This window comes from Silurus aristotelis, assembly GCF_946808225.1.
Source record: "Silurus aristotelis genome assembly, chromosome: 14".
Classification (NCBI taxonomy): Eukaryota; Metazoa; Chordata; class Actinopteri; order Siluriformes; family Siluridae; genus Silurus; species Silurus aristotelis.
This window is the reverse complement of record NC_139587.1, coordinates 11047742-11071762: the sequence shown is the minus strand read 5'-3', so window position 1 is coordinate 11071762 and position 24021 is coordinate 11047742. Positions and strand designations below refer to the sequence as shown.

At 35.6% G+C, this 24021-nt stretch overlaps 1 protein-coding gene across 2 annotated transcripts in view; it reads left to right on the top strand.

Annotated features, from left to right (window-relative positions):
- The window catches only part of efnb1 (ephrin-B1), a 56453-nt gene that overhangs the window by 12834 nt on the left and 19598 nt on the right, over nucleotides 1–24021 (top strand). For both annotated transcript variants that reach the window (XM_083560441.1, XM_083560440.1), the window contains one exon: nucleotides 9969–10246. In XM_083560441.1, the coding sequence (XP_083416567.1) occupies nucleotides 9969–10246 (278 nt within the window). The remainder of the gene's footprint in view (nucleotides 1–9968; nucleotides 10247–24021) is intronic.

Genomic DNA, 24021 nt, shown 5'->3' with positions numbered 1-24021 from the left:
GATTCAGATCATCAAGCAAATTGTATTATTACACAAAGATAACCTGCGTAAATACAAAATATAGATATTTTTAATTATGATTTTATTAGGAAAAAAAGCTGTCCAAACTTAGCTGTCCCTATGTGAAAAAGTAGTCCCGTCTTTGCTAAATCATGAATGAACTTTGATTAACCACATTTCCTGGAAACTTATATTGCTTGAATAAAGCCTGGTTGAAGTGCACTAAAAGATCTCAACAAGTATTACATCAATGCTATGACCTAAAGAAATAAAAGAACAGATGAGAAATAAAATGGTGATTAAACGTAAATATGTTCTTTGTAAGTATGTTTGTCCCTGATGAGCAACTGCGGCAAGGAAAAACTCCCCGAGATGGCATAAGGAAACCAGACTCGAGGGAACCCATCCTCATCTGGGTTGCACCAAATGTCTATTTGAAGCAGATATACAATGCTGAGGGGTACAGTGATGACGATCAGAAGCAAACTGCACTCCCGAGTCAGTGCAGCAGACCGCCGACACCAACTACAGTCCAATCCATCCTCAAAGCACCCGTTCTACTCCGGAATTACATGGAACCACCCAAGGTGTTGATGAGAGACCGTCCCAAGCTGCACAGAAGGGGCAGGAACAGTGGTCACTGGAGCCTCCGGAGCATGTTTAACTCGCCTGGGGGGGGGGGGGGGGGGGGGCTGAGAGAGAGAGAGGGTGACGGGAAGAGAAGGATATGGATTATTAGGTGTCCCTATTGGTGTATGAAAGTTAATGTCACTGTGCAGTTTGGACTCCGGCAAGACTCGCTATGGCAGCATAACTAAAAGGGAGAACCAGAAGGTAACACAGACATGAGGGATCTCTGGGATAAGAGACGACCCACCACACCACCGTCAACAAACCCGAGTGAACGTGTGAATGTGAGGGGACGACAGCATACAAATATACCAGTTCACCAAACACTCTATATCCATGCTCCCTCCAGTTCTGCTCCTTTACCTAAGAAAAATCTACTGATAAAAGGCTTGACTAAATCAATACGTTTTCAACCTCGAATTGAACACTGAGACTGTGTCTGAGTCCCGAACACTGGTTGGAAGGCTGTTCCATAACTGTGGGGCTTTATAAGAAAAAGATCTGCCCCCTGCTGTAGTTTTCATTATTTGAGGAACCAACAGATAGCCAGCACCTTTTGATCTAAGTAGGCGTGGAGGATCATACTGGTACAGAAGTTCACTCAGATACTGCGGTGCGAGACTGTTAAGTGCTTTATACGTCAGTAGTAATATTTTATAATCAATGCGAGATTTGATTGGTTTAAGTGCTTATTTATGCACTTACTCGCACACCCAGACAGTAAAGCGTTACAGTAGTCTAATCTAGAAGTAACAAAAGCATGAACTAGTTTTTCTGCATCCTGTAACGACATCATATTTCTAATTTTAGCAATATTTCTAAGGTGAAAGAAGGCGATCCTGGTAATATTATTCACGTGAGACTCAAAGTAAGATTCGAGTCAACAATTACACCAAGGTCTTTGACAGCCGTACACGCTGAAACAGAAACACCATCCAGAGATGCTACGTAATCGGAAAGTTTACTTCTAGCTGCATGTGGTCCTAGTAAAAGTACTTCCGTCTTATCTGAGTTGAGCAGAAGAAAGTTATTAAGCATCCACTGTCTAATGTCCTTTACATACTCCTCAACATTGTTAAGCTGATCTCGCTCATCTGGCTTTGCTGAAATATACAGCTGTGTGTCATCAGCATAGCAATGGAAGCAAATCCCATGCTTATGAATGATTTCACCAAGAGGCAGCATATATAAAGAGAAAAGCAGTGGGCCTAAGACAGATCCTTGAGGAACACCAAACTTTACCTCATAGAGTGTGGAGAACTCACCATTTACATCAACAAACTGATAGCGATCAGTCAAATAAGACCTGAGCGAAGAGAGAGCTGTTCCCTTTATTCCAACAACGTTCTCAAGTCTCAAGCAGTATAGTGTGATCAATGGTGTCAAAAGCTGCACTAAGGTCGAGCAAAACAAGTAAGGAGACAAAACCCTGATCAGAGGCCAATAACAGGTCATTTACCACCTTAACTAGTGCCGTCTCTGTGCTATGATGAGGCCTAAATCCTGACTGATGCATTTTAAAAATGTTATTCATAAGTAGGTGTGAGCATAACTGCTGTGCTACAACCTTTTCTAAAATTTTGGATATAAAGGGGAGATTTGATATTGGTCTGTAGTTGGACAACTGGCATGAGTCAAGGTCAGGTTTCTTAATAAGGGGGGTGGATAACTGCCAGTTTGAAGGATTTTGGTACATAACCAGTGCTAATGGAAGAGTTAATTATTTTTAAAACAGGTTCAATTACCTCTGGAGCTATCTGTTTAAAGAAGCTTGTAGGCAAGGGATCGAGAAAGCAGGTCTTCTCACATCATCCAAAAAACATTTTAATTATCCCCAAGACTTTTTGGTGTGCATCCTGTTACATCTGGTGTAAAACAAGATTTTATATTTTCGTATAGTTGTAAAAGGGATGGGCAAAAATACATCAAAATGCATCTCGAAATAAAATGCCAAATACCTTAACTTTAAGTGTATCTAAATAAACTAAAAAATACAGCAGCCACACCCTGTATCAAAATAATACTACTGTATTTTTGTATAAAAAAAAAAAAAATATATATATATATATATATATATATATATATATATATATATATATATATATATATATATATATATATATATAATATATATATATATATATATATATATATATATATATATATATATATATATACAGTGAGGAAAATAAGTATTTGAACACCCTGCTATTTTGCAAGTTCTCCGACTTAGTAATCATGGAGGGGTCTGAAATTGTCATCGTAGGTGCATGTCCACTGTGAGAGACATAATCTAAAAAAAAAAAATCCAGAAATCACAATATATGATTTTTAAACTATTTATTTGTATGATACAGCTGCTAATAAGTATTTGAACACCTGTCTATCAGCTAGAATTCTGACCCTCAAAGACCTGTTAGTCTGCCTTTAAAATGTCCACCTCCACTACATTTATTATCCTAAATTAGATGCACCTGTTTGAGGTCGTTAGCTGCATAAAGACACCTGTCCACCCCATACAATCAGTAAGAATCCAACTACTAACATGGCCAAGACCAAAGAGCTGTCCAAAGAAACTAGAGACAAAATTGTACACCTCCACAAGGCTGGAAAGGGCTACGGGGAAATTGCCAAGCAGCTTGGTGAAAAAAGGTCCACTGTTGGAGCAATCATTAGAAAATGGAAGAAGCTGAACATGACTGTCAATCTCCCTCGGACTGGGGCTCAATGCAAGATCTCACCTCGTGGGGTCTCAATGATTCTAAGGAAGGTGAGAAATCAGCCCAGAACTACACGGGAGGAGCTGGTCAATGACCTGAAAAGAGCTGGGACCACAGTTTCCAAGGTTACTGTTGGTAATACACTAAGACGTCATGGTTTGAAATCATGCATGGCACGGAAGGTTCCCCTGCTTAAACCAGCATATGTCCAGGCACGTCTTAAGTTTGCCAATGACCATTTGGATGATCCAGAGGAGTCATGGGAGAAAGTCATGTGGTCAGATGAGACCAAAATAGAACTTTTGGGTCATAATTCCACTAAACGTGTTTGGAGGAAGAACAATGATGAGTACCATCCCAAGAACACCATCCCTACTGTGAAGCATGGGGGTGGTAGCATCATGCTTTGGGGGTGTTTTTCTGCACATGGGACAGGGTGACTGCACTCTATTAAGGAGAGGATGACCGGGGCCATGTATTGCGAGATTTTGGGGAACAACCTCCTTCCCTCAGTTAGAGCATTGAAGATGGGTCGAGGCTGGGTCTTTCAACATGACAATGACCCGAAGCACACAGCCAGGATAACCAAGGAGTGGCTCTGTAAGAAGCATATCAAGATTCTGGCATGGCCTAGCCAGTCTCCAGACCTAAACCCAATAGAGAATCTTTGGAGAGAGCTTAAACTCCGTGTTTCTCAGCAACAGGCCAGAAACCTGACTGATCTAGAGAAGATCTGTGTGGAGGAGTGGGCCAAAATTCGTCCTGCAGTGTGTGCAAACCTGGTGAAAAACTACAGGAAACGTTTGACCTCTGCAATTGCAAACAAAGGCTCCTGTACCAAATATTAACATTGACTTTCTCAGGTGTTCAAATACTTATTTGCAGCTGTATCATACAAATAAATAGTTAAAAAATCATACATTGTGATTTCTGGATTTTTTTTTTTAGATTATGTCTCTCACAGCGGACATGCACCTACGATGACAATTTCAGACCCCTCCGTGATTTCTAAGTGGAAGAACTTGCAAAATAGCAGGGTGTTCAAATACTTATTTTCCTCACTGTATATATATATATATATATATATATATATATATATATATATATATATATATACTTTTATTACGGAGCATGGAATTTCTTTATAAACCCTCCATCAATTGGCCTGTTTGAACTATTTTTTCACAATTACACTTACTCAGTTGATTAAGTAAACAATGTTTGTAAATAACAGGAGTTTCCTCTGGCTGTTATGCAATAAACATGTAAAAACAGTTAACAGACCAAATATTGACATACAAATATCTGTGATCTCTAAGATAAAGGTTAGTTTTAAAGTAACCAACATTTTTATGTTTACCAGTTTGTGAATGACTCATAACTGTATCCTAATTTAGTTAATTAAAGGGCTGCTTTGCATCAGCAACACAAGTACTCAATGACAAACAAGTCCAGAAAACAACTGATTGCAACTATATTGATAGCAACTAGATTCCAACTAATTATTCATTTGATCATTATCCATAAATATAATAATATATTATGTGTCAGGCAATCATTCATGCAATGGTATGCAAAATCATGATCCTACTAAACAGCTACTTCAATTAGGGTATAATTGGACACCTACAGTATTTGAAAGCAGCCTGCACATTTCTTAACTTGACCATGCTCTTCCACATGGATCAATTTAATGTTCCTGATCTTAACAAGTCTGGACAAACTAATCAGAGGTCACATTTTTATGATATCATTTAGACTTCTTACAAGGTATTTTACAGTATTTTTAAACTACATAAATACAAAACACAAGTATTTTGATACTGAATATGAAGCCATTTTCATCAACCATATTAAACACTAATGACAAAATCCTATTTTATATTTGAAATAGGTATTTGAAATGCATGTATTATAAATACTGCCAATCCCTGCTTGTAAAGAGCAATTATATGAATTTCTGCATTGTTCCTGAACACTCAAACTAATCTAGGGATTTTACTCCAACCACTTTTATTACTAGGTGTTTTCTCTCACATAACTGTCACCCAGGTTTTGTGGTGTTTTTCACATCATTCTATGTGTGAACTTTAAACATTATTATGTGTAAAAATCCCAGAATATCAGTTTCTGAAATATTCTCATGATGTTATACATGTTAAACAACTATGATTTCTTCTTTGTTCTTCAGTCACTATAAAGAATTCTAATAAATCTATAGTATACAGTAAAACTTGAGATAGCACCTTGAATATAGACAGACAAGCACTTTTCTTTAAAATCCCTGTCATACTTTGCTGAATATTTTTGTATTGTTCTATTTTTCTATAGTGTCTATAAAAGGCTCTTAAGCACTGGCTTGCTTTTAGGCATTGTTTATATTTGACATAAACCAGTGTATTATTCACAGAAATAATATTGTGCATTAAAGCAGTTTGTTATTCAGGGCATTAATTGCTACACTGAATAAAGGGGAAATGAATAATGAATGTTATCTGCCATACAGTATTTTTGGTGGTATTTTTTGTACTTACTTCAGTTTAAGACTACTCTTAATCTTCAAGTTATGTGCACGGCTTGCCAGGGATTGTCTAAGACACATTTGTATCTCACCTTACTCAATTCCCTATGAATTCCACTATTCAAATCTTCCCAGTTTGTGCAGAGAGATCTGAATTGGGGCACTTGGGACAGGCCTAGTCTGGATTTTCAGCCTATTTGTGCACCCCACTGTTCTTTTGTAACCCTGCTTGAGTATAAGGCTGTTACAGGCTGTGCCTGAAGGTAGTAGTGAGGAAGTGGGTGAGAGGATCGCTTGTCTACTTTTTCCATACGGGAAGTCTGATGGGTTAAGGGTTGTTCTCAAATATATACAGTACAGACCAAAAGTTTGGACACACCTTGTGTGTCCAAACTTTTGGTCTGTACTGTATATATATTATATATACAGTACAGACCAAAAGTTTATATATATTATATATACAGTACAGACCAAAAGTTTATATATATTATATATACAGTACAGACCAAAAGTTTGGACACACCTGCTCATTCAAAGAGTTTTCTTTATTTTCATGACTATGAAAATTGTAGAGTCACACTGAAGGCATCAAAACTATGAATTAACACGTGGAATTATATACATAACAAAAAAGTGAACTGAAAATGTCATATTGTAGGTTCTTCAAAGTAGGCATCAAGAGGAATCAATTTTTTGTTATGTTTATAATTCCACATGTGTTAATTCATAGTTTTGATGCCTTCAGTGTGACTCTACAATTTTCATAGTCATGAAAATAAAGAAAACTCTTTGAATGAGCAGGTGTGTCCAAACTTTTGGTCTGTACTGTAGGTTTTGTTTTATTAGGGTATCCCTTGTTTTGCAAAGGTATCAAAAACAAGAACACTTGCTAGAACCAGTAACTGGCGCTGCTAGTCAGATAGCCAAATTTCTCCCTAGTAGTTGACTGAAAAGGAATGTTTAGCCTTTTCTACTCCTTTCTTTTATAAGTCCTGATGTATTGTTCCTTTGAATATGTAGCTAAATCGTATAGTAAAGTAAGTGAAAGCCTTTGAAAAAAAAAGGAGAAACACTAATTGGTGCCTTATTACTTTTATCCCCATTAGCTCACATCTATGACAGTACTTCCAAACTTGATGTTGAGCCAAAACCTCATTATGCTAACGCTTCACAAAGGCCTGGGAAATAAGAATTTCAGAGTTTGAGGCAGCCACATGCAGTGAAAATGTTATAGTTATATATTAGTAAAATTCAAAGAAATCATTTGTTGAATGGGGGGGAAAGAGAAGGGTAGAAACAAGGATGCAGACAGGATGGAGAGAAAGAGAGGTGTACCAAAGATAGAATCAGAGAGAGCGGGAAGGTACAATAAAGAAAGAAAATTATGAAGGGAGAGAAACAGGATTAGGTCAGGTGGTCAAAGCCCAGCACTGTCATGGCAACATGTGTATGTCTTACCGTTGCTTCCAATTAGAACTCGGTATTTAGGACTTGTGTTCCTAATCCAAAATGGGTATGTAACTAGTTTGCTGAGGACAAAAGACACTTTATTCTACTATTAAATGTATCTCTTTGAATTAATATATACATTGATGCATCTCAGAGTACAGACATAGGCACATAAAAAAGAGGTATATATACACACACACACACATATATATATATATATATATATATATATATATATATATATATATATATATATATATATATATATATATATATATATATATATATATATATATATATATGTGAAGGGAGACCCTTTGCTATTCAGACCCTTTGCTGTGAAACGCTTATATTTAACTACACCTTCAAATGAGTCCAACTGTGTTTGATTATACTGATTGGACTTGATTAGGAAAGCCACACACCTGTCTATATAAGACCTTACAGATCACAATGAATGTCAGAGCAAATGAGAATCATGAGGTCAAAGGAACTGCCTGAAGAGCTCAGAGACAGAATTGTGGCAAGGCACAGATCTGGCCAAGGTTACAAAAAAATCTCTGCTGCACTTAAGGTTTCCTAAGAGCACAGTGGCCTCCATAATCCTTAAATGGAAGACGTTTGGGATGACCAGAACCCTTCCTAGAGCTGGCCGTCTGGCCAAACTGAGCTATCGGGGGAGAAAAGCCTTGGTGAGAGAGGTAAAGAAGAACCCAAAGATCACTGTGGCTAAGCTCCAGAGATGCAGTCAGGAGATGAGAGAAAGTTGTGGAAAGTCAACAATCACTGCAGCCCTCCACCAGTCGGGGCTTTATGGCAGAGTGGCCTGACGGAAGCCTCTCCTCAGTGCAAGACACATAAAAGCCTGCCAGGAGTTTTCTAAAAAACACCTGAAGGACTCCAAGATGGTGAGAAATAAGATTGTCTGGTCTGATGAGACCAAGATAGAACTTTTTGGCCTTAATTCTAAGCGGTATGTGTGGAGAAAACCAGTCACTGCTCATCACCTGTCCAATACAGTCCCAACAGTGAAGCATGGTGGTCGCAGCATCATGCTGTGGGGGTGTTTTTCAGCTGCAGGGACAGGACGACTGGTTGCAATCGAGGGAAAGATGAATGCGGCAGGGTACAGGGATATCCTGGACGAAAACCTTTTCCAGAGTGCTCTGGACCTCAGACTGAGCCGAAGGTTTACCTTCCAACAAGACAATGACCCTAAGCACACAGCTAAAATAACGGAGTGGCTTCACAACAACTCCGTGACTGTTCTTGAATGGCCCAGCCAGAGCCCTGACTTAAACCCAATTGAGCATCTCTGGAGAGACCTAAAAATAACTGTCCATCAACGTTTACCATCCAACCTGACAGAACTGGAGATGATCTGCAAGGAGGAATGGCAGAGGATCCCCAAATCCAGGTGTAAAAAACTTGTTGCATCTTTCCCAAAAAGACTCATGGCTATATTAGATCAAAAGGGGGCTTCTACTAAATACTGAGCCGAGGTTCTGAATACTTTTTAATAAATCTGCAACAATGTCAACAATTCTGTGTTTTTCTGTCAATATGGGGTGCTATGTGTACATTAATGGGGAAAAAAATGAACTTAAATGATTTTAGCAAATGGCTGCAATACAACAAAGAGTGAAAAATTTAAGGGGGTCTGAATACTTCCCGTACCCACTGTATGTGTGTGTGTGTGTGTGTGTGTGTGTGTGTGTGTGTGTGTATATGTGTGTGTGTGTATATATATATATATATATATATATATATATATATATATATATATATATATATATATATATATATATATATATATATATATATAAAAAGAAAATTTAAGGACATACGTATGTATGTATGTATGTCCTTTATGTACTCAGATATATAAAAAAAAAAAAAGTAAACATTAGTTTTTCTGTGTTGTTTTTGTATCAAAGACCAAAATCCCCTGTGATGCACACATCTGGCAATAAAAACAGCCTATATATATATATACACATACACACACATTTTGTGTGTGTATATATGACCAACAAGTTAGATGGGTGAAGGTGAGCTGCATGATACTATAATATTGCAGAGTAGCCTAAATTGGGGCACAGATGGCTACACTTAGAAATCTCCACACTTAGAAATGTTGTTTGTGTTTAAATAGAAGAATTAACAATAATTATTATTTTATAAATTGATGCAGATCCAAAATAAATAAAGTAAGTAAACACAGGCACATCTTGACAGGTAATGAGGTATCCTTTACCTTCTTTAGAAGTGGATGATTTAATTTTCAGCTATACCAAGAGAATGTTACAGACCTAAATGCTTTACTCATTCAATTAGGAGCTACTAGCTGTATTATGCTGTAGGAGCAGTATTTGGTCTCTTTAGCATGAAGGGTCACTGCAAAATATTAGAAAATTGTGACTGATCACTGACTTCATCATACATTGAGAAAGATTTCTGTCCTGATGAAAATGTTCTTTATGAAGGATTTAATGGTTTGATATGCATGAAAACTGCCATGCTTCGGTTTTTGTAGTCATGTTACTTTTTGTCAGGCACTTTCACACTGTGCACTGATCTGTATAAAAATATATGTTTAAATGTTGGGAAAATTCATAACCTGCATCTCATCTCTCTTTACAATACAGGTTCCAGAGTGGCAAAGGCCTGCAGATCTATCCTGATATTGGAGACAAAATGGATATTATCTGTCCCAAGGCAAATACAGGGCAGCTGTATGAGTATTACAAGCTCTATCTTGTAAAGAAAGAACAAGCAGAGTCCTGCAGCACTGTGCTAGACCCATATGTGTTGGTGACCTGTAACAAACCTCAGAAGGACATCAAATTTACCATCAAGTTCCAGGAATTCAGCCCCAACTACATGGGTCTGGAGTTCAATAAGAACAAAGATTACTACATCACATGTAAGCCAAGCATTCATTATATTTTCACCTTAATATATAATTTCTGTAGTGATCATTCCATGTCAAGGTTTCTATTCATGTACTGTTATTGTTTTGTTTTTGAGAAGGAAAGTGCCAGTTCCGTAATATACTTTTTAGGTGAGAAGATTGCAATGATGAAACCCTAAACCTAAGCCACATTATAAAGATTAACACATAAAAATGATCATTGCATAATGCTCCTTGTGCATAATCTTAAACCTTAAATAGCTATGAAGAAGGGTCACACAACAAATGTGAGGTTCATAATTTTAGATTTTAAGGACCTTAAATCTTAATCTCTCTCTCTCTCTCTCTCTCTCTCTCTCTCTCTCTCTCTCTCTCTCTCTCTCTCTCTCTCTCTCTCTCTCTCTCTCTCTCTCCATTCCCTCTGTCCTCTGCTCTTTTATGTGGGCCTAATGTTCTCCTGAATGACATTCCCTTTTGTTTGCTTCACTTAGGGGTCAAAAGATAATACAAAAACCAAATGGTGTGAGTGTAGGCATTTCCAGTTATACTATTTCCTCTGTCCCTATTATTATAAGTTTCACAGGCTACAGCATTACCTCATTCCTGCAGGGCTCATCTGCCTCAAATCCATGCTTCCTCAAGAACTCAGGGTCATTAAGTCACAGCAGGAGGCAGACACTGATAACACCCTCATCAAAATGTAAGGCCTGGACAAGGTCCAAATCCAGGTCAGACAATGGTCTGCTAAAGTCAATCAGATTTGATCTCCTTTCATTCTCTAACGTGTTAATGATGTTAGCATTTGCCTTTGTCTAACTTTACTGGACCATGTTTTTGTTTAAGATTTTTTATTAAACATAAAAAATCTTTGTCAATTTTAAGATTTCCCACAGATAAATCTGGATAAGCATATAACATTAACTGCAGCCAACCCTGCTCTACCATCAGATTAAAACTTGGTCAATTTGTTTTTGCCTTTATTAATCTTTCAGCATGCAACATCCTCCAACATTGTGCTATGCATGTGTAAAAATCTTCTTTTTAGCCCCTGTCAGATAGTGTGTGTTATGTGTATATAGAGTTGCTGTTGTTTGTAATGTAACAAAGATTTAATGTATAATTTTAAGATCCCGCCTGGGTGAACGGCTTTTCTGACTGTAAATACATTTTAATGGGTGCATTTTGCTTAATGTTTGTTTGATGGATCTGCAACACATATTTGGCTCCATCCATCCATCCATCCATCCATCCATCCATCCATCCATCCATCCATCCATCCATCTTTTATTTTATATCCTGGCATTTTATTATCCTGGTATAATTTGCGCTGCTGTTCCAAAGCAATCTAAAAAATCTAACTTATCGGTGTGGCATATTCGCTGAAGCAGAGTAAATGATCAAAATTTTAAACTGCTGCGTTATGTAACCCAGTGGGAAGATGGTTCTCTGCCAATAAAGATGACTCTGATTAATGTAAGACCAAGTGTTAAACAAGCATTTAAAAATGTGTTAAACACCTTTATCTTAAATTACTTTATTATCTTACAAAACATACATTCCTATATATGAGACATGGCTAAATCCTGGTTATCTAAGCCTCTTTTAAATGCATTTTATAATTGATGTGCACGTTTTAAAAATCGTCTCTGTGATTATAGCAGTGACGTACCAAATACTGAAACCAAAGAAACAATTTATGGATGACTTATCTGAAAGATCTTTTATAAGAGACAGAAGATTTTAATATCTTTTACATCTTAACTCATGTTTAGTCCTTTTGGTATTTATTAGCATACAAGATATGACCACTCTTTGTCATACAACTGATCTTGTGTTGTCTTATGGCCTATCCATCTATGATATTGATATTTGTGATGTTTGTTTTACATATCACAAACATGTAATATTTACAGCCTTTCTTTGTTGTCTATCTGTAACTCCAGTGAACTCTATAGAATGGTCTCGGAAAATCAGTTGTGACAGGGCAGATTTTTCTGATACCTATAAAGAAGTTACTAAGTCTATAATGTTCTTATGAATTATACATTGCTGAAGAAAATCTTACTTTATTTATTTCTTCTTATAGAAATATTTCATATGATATTTTGGATTTTTAAACCTAAATCTGTTAAACTGAGGTCAGAGACTTGACTGAATAGTAGTATACAATCTTTGACAGATATGTAGAGGATATTGCAGAAATTAGATCTCACATCCAACCTTCTCTTGGTTTAAACCAATGTCCCATAAAACCCTTCAAGAATTTGTTAATCAGTTAAGGACAACTATACATGACAATTCCTAAATATCTGTTGAAACAGGTGCTAGACACTATTGGACTTAGTATAGTGTCCATAGTTAATAAATGTCTTGATGCAGGAACTATACCAGAGTGTTTAATACTATTGTTCAACTGCTTAAAAGAAAACCAAATCTCTCTCCTACTGTATAGTCACATTTTAGACCCATTTATAAAGTACCTTATTTTTGATAATTGAGTTAATATTAGTCAAACAATTGTACAGTCATTTGTACAGTCATTGAGTGCTACATTTGATACTGTTTCCCATGCTATTCTTATCTCCTTATGACATATTTTTTGCTGTAGCTCCCCTCATGTTTGGTCTCCCACAATATCTATTCTTCCTCCGCTCCTGAAATCTTTTTTTTTTTTTTATGTGATTGCGCTAGGCACTATTTTTAGTAAACATGACGTTTAATTCCATTGTTTCATGGATGACATTTGAATATATCTGCCATTGAAACCGAATGATTCAAGTGTGCTAAAACCTTTATTGGCTTGCCTAACTGATTAATTTAAAAAATAGATTATGTTCATTTTAGGCTAATATGATACATAAAATCTTAACATTGATGAATCTTTACAAAATCTGGCTTTAATATACAGCCTGTAAAAAGCTTGGGAGTTCTATTTGATCATTTATTATACTACCTGATTTTAATACTGCAACTCCTTCTATGTAGCTATAAACCATTGGTCTCTCTCATGACTTTAAATGGTGCAGAATACAGCGGCTAGAATTTGTTGGGTTGCTCAAGCATGATCATAAGTTCCTGCATTGACTTCTAGTCCACTATAAAATAAGAATTACGATCCTCTTATTTGTTTCCAAATCCTTTAACAGACTGACACCTATGTAAATATCAGATTTTCTGTCTAGAATTCTATTTTTTCAGGTCAGAGATGACTGTTAGAGAGGGGTTCAGGCTTTCTCAGTAGCATATACATTATAGTTGTGAGAATACATTATAGTTTTTACATAAATCTATTATGTTGAAGTTTCAGCTTATTGAAGGGGACTTCAGTACAAACTACATGGCAGTTGCAGTCATAAATCTATTATAATAATTGTAGTCCCAAGGCATTGTAGCATGGCTAGCATCTTAACATTCCAGTTAAAAACACTATAATGCACATAAACTTCTAGATTTTTTTTTTTTAACCATAATCATGGGTAAAAATGTACCCATGTACCCATCAATGTACCAACAAATAGCCTACACCTTTTGATTTATGTAGGTTTGGTGGAGCGTAATATATAAAAGGTTGCCCAGGTAATGCTGCACAAGACAAAAAACTAAATAAATAACATTTTATTTGTTATATACCAATCCTACATAGAATGACATGCAGGGAAATGTGAAATGTAAAATAAATTTTTAATAACTGATCCATGAAATAATCTAGAATAAAAACATAGAAAAATTAAGAATGAAAGGATAGAACAAAACAAAGTGTGTGGGTAGAAAAAAAAAAAGAATTGGAAGAAAAAAAAAAAAGAATTTACCATAAAATTGAAAATATTTTAATAAAATAGAAATAGAATTTATATGAAACAAAGCAGTATTTACATTTAGAAAAACAAACTTTTTGAGTACAGCTTTGCAAGATGTACAGATTAGGTTTTGTGTAGTAAGGCCAAGCTCTAGAGGGCTTGACTTGCCTGCAGAAGGAAGCTCCTCCTCATTTTCTCCGTGTTGGCCTTCAGGGAGAATTAAAGCTTCCCTGACCAAAACAAAGACAATAGTCCATTGTTTAGATGGCCAAATTCCCTCACTATCTTCCTGGCCTTTGTCCACAGGGTTTCTGTGTGGTCTTTAAAAGCCTAAAATTGATAAAATTTAAGAATCAAAATTTTAGGCCTTGAAAAGTCTTAAATTTGCTGTTCTAGGTCTTAAGTAATTTTAAATAAGTCTTAATTTTTCGATGTCTATGTTACACTACTTCTAATGCTCATTGAAATGCTCTTGCATCACTTTAAAATGTTTTTTTCTTTTGTTGTTCCTAGGTGTTTTACTGTACTTCCTTTCACTTATAAATAAAATCCAAATATAATTAGCTGTATTACTACTACAAATGAGACCAACATGCAACAGCCAATCAGCTTTCTGTTACCGCGTTACCTTTTAAATTTAACTGTAGATAGACCTCGGATCAGGGAGCTCAGTGTGGATGGTATGCTCAGCTAAACACAATAGCTTCTGGAAAGCTCTCCTGACCTTATTGGTGCGTTTCCATATCAGGCTATAATGTTTTCTATCAGGAAATTCTCAATAGTGCAAGCATAAGTTCTTAAGCACCTTGGAGGTCATTTTAAACACTTGCATCTAAGGTGGGAAAGATAGTATTGAGCTTTCTTTACAAGGTTGTTGATGTCACTGGACTATGACTGCTCTTAGGTGATTCAGTACAGCACGGTACTAGAAATTGTCCACTCTACCTAATAAGGTCTTGGGGTCTTTCTTGCTTTGTGCTGAAATCCACAACATTTTATCATTGATTTTTATAAGGAGGTTGTTCTCAGTTGTTGCAGTGTGGGATGATGAAGTAGTCTAACCTAGAGGTACTGAAAGTGGGAGCTAGTTTTTCTGGATTATGTAGTGACATTTATTTTTGCAATATTTTTTAGATGAAAAAATGCTAACAATCCTAACTATTATCTACATTTTCCATTCCAAAAAGTTGGAACAATGTTTAATCTAAATAAAAACAGAATGATTGCAATGATTGCTCTCATAAACCCATATTTTATTCACAATAAAACATAAAAAAATATATAAAAATTTCTAAACTGTGGAATGTTTTTTTTTTATTAAAGAGCTATACTAAATATACAAGAGAAAATAAGGCAGGTTTCTTAAAATGAACAAGCAATTTATTTCATTTTTAGACAAATAAAAATTTTTATTGCTGAAATTGCATACAAGAATATCTGAAAAGTAAACCTATTTAGTTCATTTAATTGCCATATTACATCAAAATGCAAATAAATATGTATATATACAAATCATAAATAAAAATATAAAAATCAATTACAAATTACTCAAAAAAACAAACAAACAAACAAAAGGCAAATGCACTGTATGAATATGAATATGAAATATTCTGCAGAATTTTCTGTGTTTACCTGCCTAGAGCGCTGCAGTTTAGCGGTTGGTAATAATGTAATAATGGACCGTGGAGAAACGCAGTGCTCCGTATGTCGCTAAATGGACAAAACAAAGCATCGAGGCAAATACTTTCTTTTTTTATTCAAAATAATCAATTTATTTGAGAAATCGTTTCAGCTCTAGGCACTGGTTCACCAATCTGCAAAAAATTACAATGTACAAATTACAAATGTACAAGTTTACAAATTGTGGTAAATTTCAGAATAATGTTCCTCAAGATAAAATTACTAAGACTTTGAATATCTTATCAACTATATTACATATTATGAGCTTTAAATAAAAACTTATAAAGAATCAGTAATCTCGCACACCATGGTGTCAGAACATGGTGTTAGACTATGATAAAACAGTAATGTCATCCAGCGATACTATGTAATCAGAAAGTTTGCTTCTACTATAGTTGCATGAGGTTTCCAATACAAGTATTTAATAGCATCCAATAGCATGTCCTTTAAACATTCCTCAAGCTGGTGTCTCTAATATAGTTTCCTGAAACATACATCTATGTGTCACCAGAATAACAGTGAATGGCAACTCAATATTTATGAATAATTTAACCCAAAAGTAGCGTGTATAAAGACAAAGGCAGTGGGCCTAAAATACATCCTTATATCCTTTAGAGTAAAAGTTTCCATTCATAGCTACAAACTTATAACAATAAAAAAATATTATCTAAGGGGTGTTCCCTTAACTTCAAGTACATCGAGTCTGTCATTGAGAATAGTATGATAATTGGTGTAAAAGCTGCACTAAAGTCAAGCAACAAGAGCAAGGAGACACAACCCTGTTTAGAAGCTGGTAGTAGGCCATTTATCAATTTATCCAGTGCTGTATCTGTGGTATGATGAAGCCTACATCCTGATTGATATATTTTAAAAATGCTATTTGAATGTTATATGAGCATATAAGCATAACTTTTTGAAGGGAGATGGTAGATACTGGACAGATGACCTGGGTCAAGGACAGGTTTAATAACTGGTAGAATAAATAAAAGCTATGGGAAAAACTAATCATTTTTTAGGTATTAAGTCAAATTAATTAGTTTTTTTTTTTTATTAGTTATTTCAGTCACTTAGTGACTCAGAGACTAAACCATTGTAATTGCTGGTCTTATATAGCTATATTGTTATAAAAGACTAGATTGTCTGGCTTTAAATTTTGCCACTAAAATGTCATTTGGTGAATTTATGTTTTAGGTGCTAGTCTGGCAAGGTGCATGTTTTGTGACCTTTAAATGAGGTGAGATGACTGAAAATATGCATACTTTTCTGTATTTAATGTTAGTGTATGACCACCATTAATTCTATGTGAATAATGAATGGACACAACCACTGTTCTCAAAAGGTCTTCTGGATTATTAAAATACATATTAAAGTCACCAAAAATAATTGTTTGTCGAAATAATCAGGTTTGAGATGAATTCCACAAATTTACCAAGGGATTCAGAATGTTATATAAGGTAAATAAAAATTAGCTCAATAATTTTTTTTTTTTTTGTGGCTGCATATGTTAGTATAATAAAACTTATAAAAATATTTAAATGTAAGGAATTTGTGTGACACTTGTGTGAATTTCATTATTAATACCTATGACACCTGGGACTGATGTATGGTGTATGTACCTTTATTTGAGACAACTAGCTTAATTTAACTGCTACACTTTTGGTTTAATCAACGTTTTTTAAGCACATTATATTAAAGTAAACAAATGGATTTGCATTCAATATGATCTTATCTGATGTTAATTAGGTTACTAAAACAAACTTTCTGAGAATTTTATTATGTTTGTTTAGCTCAGGAAAACAGTGTCATTATGGTGGAACCTGAGTAACATCTTATAGTAGAGAACCTAGTGGCAAATGGTTGTCATATATAGTCTTAATAACAGTTTACACACCACTGTTAAAAGCAGCAGTGTTTGTTTATTGTAGGTAATAGCAATAATCATTATAATAATACAATTTTTTAAAAAACAATTTCCATTCTCAGTGTGAAACTTAGTTACAATAAACCAGTTAAACTTGTGTGCAACTAGGGGTATAACGATTCCTCTAGTAACTCGAGTAATTCGATTGCAAAAATTATTTTAGTCCATTTAACTGAACAATGAGCACTGTGTTTCCCATGGACTATTATTACTGACGCACCACCCGTTAAACTCTGGAGCGCTTTGGACAGGTAAATACAAGAGATGCTGCAAAATAAAAAATAGCGGAACGGGGAGAGAAAAAAGCGAGGGGCGTGGAGAAGATTCAGACCAAAGACTAATGAAGTTTAGGGTCATTTCAAACTGAACCATAAAGACAGCTGTACAGTGTGTTTACCGTTTTAAAGTAATTTTAAATAAATTCTTAAATTTTTATTTATATACAGTGTGTTCAAAAAGTAGAGTAGGTAGTAGGCAATAAATTGTAAGGCCATCTCCTGGAAACAGCTCACCAACTGCTCACCAAAAGTATATAGACTGTTTATCAGAGTTACTCTATTCAGACCACTCTGTCAATTTGGTATTAAAATTTCCCTTATCAATGCATTCACAGAATTGCTGCTCACTAAATGTTTTTTTTTTTATGTATTGTATTGTTCTGATTAAACTCTAAAGACTGCTGTACACAAACAGTACTAGTTATAGAAATACTTGCAAAGCTGGCACCAGCAATAATACCTGAGACAAAATCGCTCAGATCACTTTTTTTTTTTTTTTTTTTTTTTTTTTTTAACTGTTTTTTTGCTGGGAGTGACGAGGATGGACAGGATTAAAATTAGTTTATTAGAGGGACACAGCGCATGTAAGACGTTTTGGAGACAAGGTGAGGGAGGCACGATTAAGATGATTTGGACATGTGCAGAGGAGGGACATGGGTTATATTAGTAGAAGAATGCTGAGGATGGAGCCACCAGGTAGAAGGCAAAGAGGAAGGCCAAGGATGAGGTTTATGGATGTGGTGACGGAAGACATGCAGGTAGTTGAAGGCTGTGATGGTTGAGTTAAACACTTTAAAGCTGCTGACCCATATTTGTAGGCCTGCAGGTTTTTTTTTTATAAAGTCCTTGATCAGCAAACCTACTTAGCTATTATTTTCTATCTGCTTCTTCTTTCACTTTATTTAGCTAACAGCTCAAAAGGATGTATAGTTTGGGCTAAATACAAGTTGGAATCTATTACAAACCTGTGACAAACAAGTGTGACATAAAGAATGAGGAATCTCTTTTAATGATGGTGGTTGTTGCATCACAGACAATCATGGAAAATGTGGAAATTAGAGCTCATTCTGTACCATCAATTTTACCTTCGCAGCAGCTGACAAATCTGTTAAATTAAAAATGTACTGGTACCTCATTTTAGATCTAGTTAAAAAACTGTGTGAGACTTTGGTAAGCACCTCAACACCAGGTTGGATCTGTGTGTAGATTAATACCAGCATTGGGTAAGCATTGCAGTCCAAAGTTGAACTAGATATTTGAACAGTACTGTTTTTTTTGTCAGGGACAGAAGTTTTGATGAGAACATTGGCAAATATCTAACAGACTTACAAATGCTAAGCAATATAGGCTAGATCAAAGACTCTCTGTGAAAGAGAAACTGTGAGAAAGACTTGCGGGGAAGAATTTGACTTTGAACCATAGTGTGCACATCTAGTCCTTAGCTCTGTGTTTTCTGTTATGTAGCTTTATGTTGTTTAATGTAGCACCAGGGTTCTGGAGGAACGTTGTTTTATTTCACTGTGTACTGCATCAGCTATATATGGTTGAAATGACAATAAAAGCTTCTTGGCTTAACATCTGAAGTGCTGTAGAGTTGTCTCAGGAAAACAAGAAACCACTTATAGGCATAGTGACTGAGAAGGTGTTTGCAGATTTTGTGGGAAAATGCACAATATAATTAAAAAAGTGCCCTGCATATGGAAAAAAAGGTGTAAAACCTCTGAGAACAGTTTGCAGGTTTGCTGCTAACAAAACAAAAAAGACCAGATAGTCTCAGTTTAGGCAGTGCATGTGTGGCATGTGTGGTCAAGTGACTTTACGGTGTGTAGCGCGGAGACCAGGTGATGGATGCCGAGCAGACCGACACCAAAACTGGTAGCCAAAAAAAACGCTAATGAATTAAAGTTGCTACATCACGTGGCAATATGACAAACCTGTAACAGATCTCACTGGTTCCAGGTTGGAAGAACGAGACAACAAGCGATAGTTTAACAGACGCCGCTTTCTTTTATTTTTCATTTACTTTTACCCTGCCACTTTCCTTTTCTTTGTACTCACGCTGGGACACCCCTATTTGCGGTCCCGCATATCTTTCTTTGATGCCAACACGTAACCCGCACACACTCCCGGATTGGCCCACCTTCACCTGGCAACCTCCGCTTTCCCACACACATCCCCATACACCCAGTCAGCTCTGCCTTGTATCTCTCTCTCTCTCTCTCTCTCTCTCTCTCTGTCTCTCTCTGGTGTCTGTTACATCCTGTGTAAATAGGGCTGTTTCTAGCCTTTTGGAACCCTCGGTGAAGATTTCTATTGTCAACCCCATGGCTCTGTTCTCAAACCACAATGCTCCACTTCCACACCATGCAAATCATTAGCAATCTTCTATTTAAAAAAATAAAAAAATAAATAAAATAAAGGTCAAACACATTTAAAGATAATGATTGCAAAACTGCCTAAATTCAAGTATGTAAGCATATGCTGTCTTATACTTCAACGGGTAAATAATTAAATGTGCGCAGGGCATTCCCTGTTTGTTTTGGTAAAAATGTTTCAAATATCTTATTTTTGTTAAAAATTTGTTTTTATTTATTGTTTTATTTAAATTAGCTGTACCTTGTTGATTTTTTATTTTTTTTTACATTAATGCAAATGTTATTTCATATAGTAAAAAAATGTTTAAAAACCTTTATAGTTTTACAAACACACATTTCAGCATTATTACTAATCTGTGTGCTGTGTGTGATTACCAATAAATGATACCATTTATTATATCGCATATCACAATATGGCAACATGACATTTTTCCCCAAATTGTGCAGACCAAGGGCTGATGAGGTATAATAAAATCACAATTCGGCAAATGTAAGGTTAAACTGAAATCCCAGTTATGGTTATGGATGAGGGGCCTCAGTTCTATTACAGACAGTATAGCAGTACAAGCCATGAACTTAGTGAGCGTTCAGTATTAAACTTTATTAATTATGGGAGTTCAGTATAAAAACATCATGTCTGTGGACAGCACTGTGACACCAAAGAGGACACCAAAGAAAATGAACTATTGGAAATAGAGGGCATCATGAGAGACTATGCATATGTGTTCCAATGAGATGGACGTCTTAAGGGCACATGCAGGATTGTAGATCCCACAGTAATCGCAGTGAAACTTTAAAAGAGAAGGGTTCCCATCACTACGATGGTGCCTCTTAAGGTAGAGCTGATTGATGCATCAGTCAGATGTTGTATTTAGATGTTCTTGATCAGAGAAATATGCCATCACAAGGGACCAAGGCAAGCCCAACAAAGCAGGTGTTCAGGAGAAGACCCAGAATTCTTGTACCCATGCATGACATTTTGTTACAACCAAATTTGAAAATATGAACTGCCAGGGTGCCTACTACAACAAACAAGCAAAGGATTTGGACACATTAAATCAGGGAGATAAAGTACCTGCACAGAGAGTGCCTGTAGAAAACAACAGAGTTGAAATGACCGTCACAAACTCAAGTATAGATACTCATCCTTGTTTCTACAGTGAAAAGAACTCAATAGCTCAGAGAATATACTCAGAAAACCAATAAAGAGCCTACAGCTATTTCTTGACAAAAGAGAAGAGAGGGGAAAAAAGGGGGGAGTTAGTTTAGAGAAATTTTTCTTACTTGCCCCTTTACTTACTCTACATGCATCATTTCATGTTACTTAGTTTAATAATCAAAATAAATGTTAGTTCAATGTTTGTGTCTTAAGAATTTATTTTAAATGTGCTTTTACTTACAAGGCTACAAATTAAAGCAAGCATTAATTGTAAGATTTTTTTAATATAGATTTAAAAACAACAACATTTCTTTACTGTTAAAACATTAGAGTGAGGAGACTCCTCATACAACACAGTTCTCCTCTTTGGAATTGTCTGAAAGGACGTTTTGTGTCATGGATAAGAGTTTGTTCTTGACTTGATACTTGTAGTATATGAAGACGTTAGCTTTTTAGTAACCTATATGTTAGGTTGTGAATCCTTGGACTGACAAAATTAATTTTTTTTTTTTTTTTTATAAAATTTATTGCATAGATTGAATGGTCAATGCAGTACATCATCCTAATATCTAATCTAATTATTCAAACCTTTAAACTTTAAAATTTAGGTTTGTATTTACCCTAATTGAATGTGAACAACTATCACTCAAAATCACATTGACAAATTTAGACAAATCCTAGTGTCATGACTGCTTTTTTCATTGCTATATTTTAAACTAGTAATGTTTAAAATAAGACACTGCTAGAGTAAGGAAAACTAGGTCACTGCACACGGATTTTTCACTTATGTTTTAAGTAATGCTTTACCAAATGTGTTCTCGGTTTCAGGAAGGATGAATTCATTTTATTTGTTTTATTTGCTTTTTCTGGAAGAGGAATTTATTCCCCTTGCCTTCTCTTTTGTTCTCTATATAGCACAAACTTGTGAATCATTTTACTGTTCTGACAAAAACAACACAATGGTCATTTTGATTTTCCGTTTGTAATGTTTTATTGTACTAGTTTTCCCCAGTTAAAAAGAAACTAGAAGTTTCGGCCTGAGTTGTAGTATGTGTACAAGGCAGTGAAAACACAGGTGCTCAATATTATTGATCTTAGGTGCAGTCTGTATTAAATAGTTTAGTTGAGTAACAGAGGTATGTATCAGTTTATTACTCTTGCTCTATCGTAATTCTTTAAGTTGAGTTTGTGACTTTGCCATTCTCTCCTCTGTCTCCATTCTGTCCCTCTTACCCTCTCATTCTATACTATTCTATACTATGTTGTCAAAATAATCATCTGCTGCAGGTTAGTGGAACCCAGGTGTAGGGAAAGCAACCTGATCACAGGCAAAAGAGCAGTCCCCAATTACTCCAGATTCAGTAATAAGAATCCCATTTAAGATTAATACCAGCTTTTTCCACTTGAATAAACAATCCTAATGTACCAGTCTCATGTTTCTCATCATTTTTGACTGTTTCTGATGTGGCTGCATATAAATCTTAAAATGAAGTTTGTGCATTAAATTTGATTGACAGTTTATGACCCTTTGTTTCAATCAGATAACATTTTTGACAGTAGAGATCAGTAATGAATTTGAATTTAAATAGCCATCATTTATTATCCACCACCATAGGGCTGTAGCTTAGCATACATTTTTGTGAAACATTTCATATCAGTTAAGTTGTCTTAGATGTGAGCTTTTTTCAAGGGACCATGTGCTACCTATGTGTGCATATACATTATGACTGAGAACTCTTCAACAGCCAATTTATGTTTACAGCACCACAGTTGGTTAGTGGGGACTTTGGCATGATCAGTGCTGGCATGCTATCGACAGGTGAGATGTAATAAGCTTACTTCCCCTCCCTCTGCTTTTTCTCTCTCTCTTGCTCTTTTTCTCTTGCTGTGCACAATGAGTCTCCATGGAGGACAGATGGTCTCCTTGAGTCCTCTGGAACTTGTGGGCTCCTTGTCCTGACAGTGAGTGGATTTAATGAAATGTGACTGAAAAACAAGCTCGAAATAGATCAACAGTGGGTATGTAGGGACAGAATAATTCTGCACCAGTGTCAAGAGTGTAGTGATTTAGCTTTCCTATTTTAGCCTTATTTACTTTTGCTTTTTGTACTTAGGTAGGGATAGTTCCCTTATAGTTTGAAGGGTAATATTTATTTTTTTGTTACAAATTTTTTTATTTAATGTAATGTTGACTGATGACTGCCTGCAAGTCTGCTTTATGTAAAAGTCATTGCAGATGCACAGTGAGGAAACTTTTATTCCCCAGCATGTACACAGAGAATTTGGTACATGCATACGAGCTTGCAAAGACACAGAAACAAACACAAGTCTGAGTATTGGGATGGAGCCTCTATATTGAACATTTTAATTATATTTCTCCCTTTCTTGAACAAGGATCTTACTAAATCTTTTTGTTTTGGTCCAACCAGCTTAAAAGAGCCTGACAGTAATTATTATATATGCTAAAAACAACTATTGCAAATAAATTTAAAGTGTAAATTTGGCAGCCAAATAAATATGATAGATCAAACATCTGAGACCCTTTTTTTTTTTTTTTTTTTTTTTACAGTCAAACAT